The 8131-nt window shown below is 39.2% G+C and overlaps 1 protein-coding gene across 1 annotated transcript; it reads left to right on the top strand.

Moving 5' to 3' along the window:
• Positions 1-910: 910 nt before the first annotated feature.
• Positions 911-6869, top strand: LOC140232311 (alpha-N-acetylgalactosaminide alpha-2,6-sialyltransferase 3-like). Its single transcript, XM_072312441.1, has 6 exons — positions 911-1123; positions 1876-2080; positions 2527-2662; positions 3192-3413; positions 6220-6327; positions 6686-6869. The coding sequence occupies exons 1-6, from the start codon at positions 911-913 to the stop codon at positions 6867-6869; spliced, it is 1068 nt and encodes a 355-aa protein (XP_072168542.1).
• The last annotated feature ends 1262 nt before the right edge of the window (positions 6870-8131 follow it).

The following is an 8131-nucleotide window of genomic DNA, read 5'->3' as shown; positions in this document are numbered from 1 at the left end:
TCTGTATATTTTGATTGTTTCCACTTTACACGATTGTACCATATCCTCTTTTCTTTGAAAGAGTGGGCTCCTGCATTGTACTGTATAATCTTTTATAATTGAGCAGTCTTCTGTGAAGGTGATCTCCGTGATTGTTTGCAGACCTCTTTTCATTGTGACATCACGCATGCCGCATTTCATTAGGAGTTGAAAGATGAGTTGGATGTAAATCAAAACAGCAAAAGTGATGTGTATAGAAATGCTCGTGTATATATCACCAGGGGTGCCTTCTCGCTTCTTCAGTTAGTGTGCTGCTGTCACCGGTGCTGTATTCATTGACTCGGATCAAACTTCAGAATCTGGCTGTACGCTAGGTGTTTGACAAATTTGGTGCGATTTGGTACTTTGATAGTGTATCAGATTGAAAAGGAATTCATTTTTTTTTTTTTATTATGCAGAGTTACTTATTTCTTTTGAGGATTTATCTTTGTATAATATGTGTTTCCTTTTATTGTACATTCCTCCTTATTTTTTCTTCTTTTTTAACAATTTTTATTTCTTTTGACAAAATGTTTTTTTTTTCATGAATATCTTTGGAATTGCCAAAGATTTACTATTTTTTGTTGAAAAAGTTGACCATATCCAGGCAAATTTTTGTTTCCATTCATACACACTTGGAAGATCATGTGCAGACTCTGCAAGATGTAGATGGTAAAAAGCGTGCTGCATCTCATCAAAATGACAGGGCATATGTAAAGTAATTTGAGTGAAAGTGAAGGTATGAAGTAGAGATTCTCTATGTGAATTGTTCATACTAGATTTTTGGAGCTTTACAGGGTATATGTTTCTTATACGAGAGCTGCATATTACTGGTAATCCATTTATCTCATTATTTTCTTTGCAGCTAGATTGTGTGTTTCCCACATCAGCCATGCTTGACTTCATCTCAGCTCCGACAGCGAGAATCATTGTCGTCTCGCTGCTAGTCTTCTCCTGTCTTCTGGTGCTGTGTGTCCACCTGACTCCGTCCAGCGAGGGTCATCCGCGGAGGGTCAGGCTCGTCGGACGCTACCCCACGGAGAAGGAGGTCATTAGCCGCTTCTATCATGTCCACAATCTTCCACCGATGAACATTGATTTGAAGGTGAGCTTTGATGTGGAAAACATGCATGCTGTGTGGTGTGATTCTTCACCCCTCAAATTACTAGGATATGCTGAGGTGGGTTTTTTTTTGCTTTTTTTTCAAAATTAGAAAAAAAAAAAATAAATCAGTGAACTCTGGCCGTATTTGGACATGACCATAAAAGATGAATTCTAGTCCAGTTAAAAGTCAGTCTGATAGAAACAGAAAATTTAATGAAATGGGATAAAAATCATGGAAATGAAATTGTTAAATTTTGCTAATTTTTGAAGAACAGTAAATTTCAATATGTCATAAAGTCCTTATTTTTCATGCGATTTTGATTGAATTTTCATTATTGTGCTCAGAAAAATTTACTCCTATTTTCCAACTAACTTTCAACTGCACTGGAATTTTCCTTGAAAGCGAGTTGAGACTTGCAAAATCTTTGCAGCATATGAAAAGAGTATCATATTGTGTGAGAAGTATTTACAGTGGTTTCTGCCCTATAGCAACTGATTGAAATTTTAGTTTGGATCCAGGCAGAATGGGTTATTAGCCACAGCTAGAAATGAGATAGAGTCTCCACCTCGGAATTACTACACCTGATTTTTACAAGTGAAACTGATGAGAAAGACGTCCTTGAAGCAGTTCTTCCATTTTGTCATATTTGTAAAAGGTTGAAGAAAAAAGTTTCAGAATGAGTGTAGTACATTTATGTGAATGTGCAGGATTGTGGGTGAGGGGTAAACTCATCTTTGTGTCACATTTCAAAGGCTCGCTATGAAAAAAGAAGGAACCTAGTCCGGTACGGCAGGAGAAAGCTCCAGGCACGCCAGTCGGCCACACGACCATTCCGTCAAGCCACGACTGACCAACAGGAAGACACAGGTGATCTCAGAGACTACCTCCCTCTGCTGACCAACAAAGACCATGGGCTTGACCTCCAGTGTGGGTCATGCTCTCTGGTAGCCAACTCGGGTAAGTTCCACTTTCTTCGACAAGCAACACATCTTTAGAAGTTTGTCTAGACGGACTTCCCATTGTTGCTACTGTAGTTTTGAGTCAGATCGTATGATCAGGTATTTCAAATCGTTAACGATTGCCCCGTCACTGTACAGGCATGCTAACCTGGAAACATTAAACTGCACATTACTTGAATATGAGACCATTCTGAAGCAAGTAATTTTCACACAACAATAGATATATAATGTTCTCTTAAATGAATCCCACAAGGATTGGAACAATCATCCCCCGGCATTCCCACTGATTCCCACTGATCAGTTACTAGCCATCCCCTTTAAAAACTACCCAATGTCAGAAAGGAAATCAGTTTGTCAATAAGTTTTGTTACATCTGTAGACACAAAGGTATTCCATGCAGCACACTCCCAAACACCCATGCCACTTTATTTTGTGTCACTGCAGGTTACCAGAGACAGGGCTCAATGGGCAGGGAAATTGACCAATCAGAGTGCGTCTTCAGGATGGGAGTGGCCCCGACCATTGGCTACGAGAGAGACGTCGGCCGCAAGACGACTGTCCGAGTGGTACCCCACACAAGGTAAGCAGGTTTTGAAAGAGTTTCAAAGAGTTTCCTCCAATATTGGATATGCAGTGAAAAATTTGAGAGTTAACTGAATTGACTTCATAAGGACAAGGTGATATATGTTCGCCATCAAATTCCCCTAGGAATGATTGGTTAAGGGTACTGCAGAAATTTGAGAAGGACCATTCTGAGATGCCTCAATGAGAATATTACTCTTTCACAGATCCCTGTAATAGCCGAGTGTGTGCGGTTGCCACATAATATCTCCCTCCATGTATGAAAACTTTCTTGCATGCAAAATTTTTTTCTCACAAAATTTTCTCAAAGTATGCTTGCGAAAGTGAAAGAAAACAGCAACTTGGGAATGCCCTGTACCGAGTGGACATGAAATCTTTGTCATACATACCCAAGAAGTAGTGTCAAAGATCAATTTTAATGAACTTTTCAATAGTCTGTTATCTGATGAGAACACCACAAAAAAGTGCTTAAATTAAGCGACATATGATGCTCATGTTTGAAATACTTGAAATTGTTTTGTCTTCAGCGTGTCATCTTTGGCAGCGAGATCGGATTCTCTCCTCGCCCAGCGGCCCAGCCCCTCACACCTCGTCTTCCATGGCCCCGAGCACGTTTATTCCAGCCCGTCCATCTTGGCGCAGCTCCAGAAAATAGAGGGCGCCAATCCGGATGTCCAGCTCTACCGCGCCTCGGCTGCCGTAGAGCACAGGGCAGACACCGAGTTCCTCAGACATGCCGGGAAGTCCAGGTAAAAGATCTTTCTCAGGAAAACTTTCCCTCCCAAACATTGATAAAATCATAAGAATGTAGGGAATTTGTTTTTAATACAGAGATTGTGCAGTTACAGAGGTTTTCTTTTTTGCTACAACTCATAGCGAGTAATAACCCATTGAATACTAGTGCAGAGTATTCTCGGGCTGGGGTAAATGAGAAATGCATGTAATAGGAAAATCAGTCTGTCTTTCAACGGGTTAAAGATTGTATGCTCTGTCTGTGTTATGAACACTAAATGTGTTCATGATAATAATAATGTAGATCAAGCGTACAATCATATTCATGGAGAGTAATAGGAGAAAAGAAAAACCTCAGTAGCAATAGATTGATTTGGTAGAACAATGACAGATATTTCTGTCACTGCTTTATGACAGTTTGTTTACTTTGGTAATTAGATGAAGTGTCTCACCATGGCTGTATCAACATAAAATCAGACAGAAGAATTTCCATAGAAATCTGACCAAAAAAAAAGTCAAATGAAGAAAAAAAGATAGGAATGTAAAGACATTTCAGAAGTTCTTTTTACCGTGAAACAATGATACGAGTTGCACCCCCAAATGCAAATTTATTGTGCAATCAACAGAGACGGGCTGCCCTTGAAAATTGCTCATATGTGAAAATTGATGCAGGTGGGAATACAAAATTGACACCTTTTGTTTGAATAGACAATTGCTGACGTACTTTGACATAACTTGATTCTACAGGCAACACTGCCCTACATTGGCAGAAGGAAGTAATTGAGTTAAGTCCTCTTTCTTGTAATAGAGTGAACTGTAGGGGACTCTTTTCATTGCCATTAATGCTATGTTTGTAGAACCATTTGACCTTGATAACTCAACAGGATGAGTGTTTCTGCTCAAAACTTGGCACCCAAGTAGAACATGCTGAGTTCAGTTTTCTCAGGTTGGGATGATTTGCAACTTGCTTCCTTTTCTGCACAGTAAGGCAGTGTTAACATAATGACAAGCTGTCCCACCTTGCTGACCAGCATCACTTTCCAGGCTGGACCCGGGGCTAAAGAGTCAAACAGTGCTTGTTGCTTTTGTTATTCCTCTTAAAAGGGAAATCCTGTCTAAATCTAAGTTAGTCTAATAAGAAAGAGTAAAATATTATGAGTTCAATGGTAAACTTTTGATTGAAATCGGGTGAAAAATAAGGAAGTTATGACGTCTTGAAGTTTTGCTAATTTTTCAGGAAACAGCTCTTGAATGGTTAACCCTATTCTAACTGGGCTATTTGAGACCAAGTTTTTACTTGGGGGGGGGGGGGGGGGGGGGGGCGGGGGTGTCAATTTGACCCCCCCCCCCCCCCCCCTTCAGATCTCGGCCGACGATCGTGCGATCGCCGCAAAATTTTGCCTGAACATAGAGCCGGATGTCAACTACAAGATTACATGGTCATACAATAGAAAAATTTTGATTTCATATTTTTTAATAAATTAATTATGCAAATTAATGCATGAAATCATATTTTCACCTATAACCCCATCAAAAAGACTGAAGGATTATTAAATTTTTGTGTCAGAGTTCCTCAAGACACATCAAACAATTTTCTAGTAAAAAAATAGCGCAATCAAAATAATTTTCTTTTGTTTTTTATTGTTTTGTTAATTTCTTATGTATTTTATTGTTTTTTCGATCTTTTGTTTTCTATTGTTTTTTGCCAAAATTTGTTGGAGGCACTTTTTCAAGCTTATCTACATTAGAATTGATTTATTTCAATGGTTTAAAGTTGAAATAATCTAATTTATATCAATTAAACAAAAAAACACAGTTTGCATTGGATTTGCACACGAAATCATGAATTCGAGCGTTTTTCGGGTTGACATGCATATGCAAAACATTGCATAACCTCAGAACAGTGTACCCGGACGCCGCAAATTTGGTCTCAAAATATGCGGGAGACTCGAATGAAAAAAGTCATGAAACGACGTGGCAAAATCTTTGCGCGTTGCGGAATCATGGCGCAAAATGTCGAGGGGGGGGGGTCAATTTGACCCCCCCCCCCCAGTTAGAATAGGGTTAATATGAATATGCAAATGGCAAAGTGAGCATGCCATCCCCTCACAACTTGCCATATAGTTTGTACGTAAAATTTTGAAAGTTGCGATTTTTCATTCAAACTTAATTATGCACAAGGCTCAAATCGTAGTATATCTAATTGATCACAATTCTGAAGTTATTCAACCAGGAATAGCATCATGTTTCAGACTTCAATGACAGAAACATTGAATTTTCATCATTTTTTTGTACACCATCTATGGAAAATTGTGAGGTTATGACATGGTTTATAGCTCATTCATTTGCATTATATTCATATCCACTGTATAAGAACTGTTTTGCAGAAATTAGCAAAACTTCAAAATGTCATAACTTCCTCATTTGTCATCTGATTTCAGTCAAATTTCCACCATCGAAGTCGTAAGATTTTACTCTTTTTTTATCAGACTAACTTAAATTTGGACTGAATTTTCCCTTCAACTGTAAAAACAGACAGTTTTGTTTGATTTTTCATGCTAGGCCAGGTGAGATGAAATTTGTGTATTATTTATTTCATGGAGAGTAACGACAATTGAGCAAGTGCTTCAAACACCCGACTGCTGTCATGGCTTTGGCAGCACATGTCTAGTAAGTCGAGTGCCTCGTTTAGGGCATGTGCAAAAATGAGGAGTAAAAAATTCACCCGAAAAATATTTCGCATTTCGAAAAATATTTTCGCATTAATTTCAATTGTTTGATTGGTTGATCATTTCACATCTTCTTTTGTTTCCGCTCCACCAGGTTTAACAGCAGTGCAGAGTTTTCCACCAATATGTATGCACTCCTCGTCATGAAGGACATGTGCTCTAGTATCACGGTCTATGGAATGCTACCCAGATCATTCTGCAGGTATGGCAGGCATCAAAGGTTTTGTTACACTTATGGGTTTTTAAGAATGACTATTTGTTGTGCGTTATTTTTATAGTGACAGTTTTCTTTCAAAAGGCCCCCCTTTTTTTTTTGTCTGGAAATATTGCTGCATGGTAATTTGTAATGTAAGGCCTATATTCACATGACAAACCCAACAAAACCCTAAACAAAACAAAAGAAACAACCATAATGGCACAAGATATGATCCCAAGTTTTCAGCTGGCTGAAATCGTCAGGATTGTAATATTAGGCTCACATTTCTCTTGCCATTTCATGTGCAGAAGTTGATTTTTCAATTGTAGGATTATCAGTGGCTTCATTTCTGTTCGTCTTTCAGTGACAACCCTGGAAATAAAGTTGCGTTCAGCTACTACAAGGACCCAACCCTCACTGAGTGTGACATGTACGACTTCCAAGAGAATGTTGCCGTGGGCAACCAGCCCCTCCTTGCGGAGAAACGGGTCTTTGAGAGTTGGAGGACCGATGGTAGCATCCAGTTTGTGCATCCCTCGTGGGAGTGAGGAGCCGGCGGGATGGCTGGTCCCGTCATTGTTTCACGCGCTGGCAGGCTCACACGAGAAGCGTAGCTGCCAGTTGTGACGTTGACGGGACGAGCCGAGATTTGCCAGGCAAAAGCTTATCGGGGTGGTGACTCATGTCCAGAAGACATAGTCACAGTGGTGCTAGCGACGTGGCGACACAGATGCAGGAAATCTTGTCGCCACTCGCGTCGCGCATGCGTCAACATTGTACCTAGAGTTCAACTCTGCATTGCAATGTGTGCTTGCACATGCAACTAACCGACTCAGGTTTTAAAAGCCTAGTCGTATCTGTGAAAACCATCCCAGTTGGTGTGAATACCCTTGAATTGTGGTGTGGGTGGTCATGTCCTTGTTTAAATGGAGTGGAAGTTTGCAAACAAACAGATGCAATTATGGCTAGTTTTAGTATTAGGAAGATGTGTTTACTATAAATATACTTTTGCAAAGTGTGCTGAATATGTGTCATTTGAAAAATAGAGAGATCCAGTTTGTCTTGATACTAGTCACTGTTAACAGAAACATCCGCATTACAAGGAGTCTTGGCATGATTTCCTTTACTGTCAGTTACCTGGATTAGTCAATGTTTGTGAGCATTCAAGATATGCCAGACTGGAAGCATGTAATGAAACTGTAGCATAGAGTTTAGTTAATTTATTTGTGTGTGTGTGTTTGTGTACAAGTGTTTTATTTTGCTTGTACTGAAAATTCTTCTTTTTTTTTTTCCTTTGGTTTTGCATCTGTTTCCACCCAGCCACAAAGGATAGGTGTGCCCAGTTAGACCAATAATTTCATGAAGCCAACGTGCGTGTGTGACCAAGTGACTCAAATCTGAGATGGGTTTAGTCACTCTAATCTATGCTGAAATATGTGGCTTATATTCTTCACACAGCTTTGAGACTGTCTATCAGGTGTATCAGTGACTCGGGTTTAGTATAACTTAGTCACTCTAAAAAGTATTTTGTGATACAGGATATCTGTTCCATCATATATATTTTTCATGAGATGAAGAAATTTTATTAGAATGCAATGCTGGCCACATACAGACCAACATCCTGATGTTCATTTTCGCATGTTGTTTAGTGTAGAGTATAGGTAGGTAGTTGGCATGCAGGGACAAATGGATCAATATTTACCCTTGCCTCAATCATTTCTAACTATTATGATTTTTTTATTATTATTATTGTATACTTTTTTTTATGATTTTGTTCACCTTAACAAAGAAAAATAAAAGGATATGGATA

The sequence above is a fragment of the Diadema setosum genome, chromosome 8 (assembly GCF_964275005.1).
Source record: "Diadema setosum chromosome 8, eeDiaSeto1, whole genome shotgun sequence".
In the NCBI taxonomy this organism is placed as follows: Eukaryota; Metazoa; Echinodermata; class Echinoidea; order Diadematoida; family Diadematidae; genus Diadema; species Diadema setosum.
Note: the sequence above shows the minus strand (reverse complement) of the source record. Positions and strands in the feature narration are given on the sequence as shown.

What these genes read in the sequence shown, in the direction of transcription:
- LOC140232311 (XM_072312441.1), top strand. Translation starts at nt 911, where the DNA reads ATGCTTGACTTCATCTCAGCTCCGACAGCGAGAATCATTGTCGTCTCG. An exon ending in CGAGTGGTACCCCACACAAG is followed by an intron (nt 2,663 to 3,191) that starts GTAAGCAGGTTT and finishes TTTTGTCTTCAG; the next exon opens with CGTGTCATCTTTGGCAGCGA. An exon ending in CTACCCAGATCATTCTGCAG is followed by an intron (nt 6,328 to 6,685) that starts GTATGGCAGGCA and finishes TTCGTCTTTCAG; the next exon opens with TGACAACCCTGGAAATAAAG.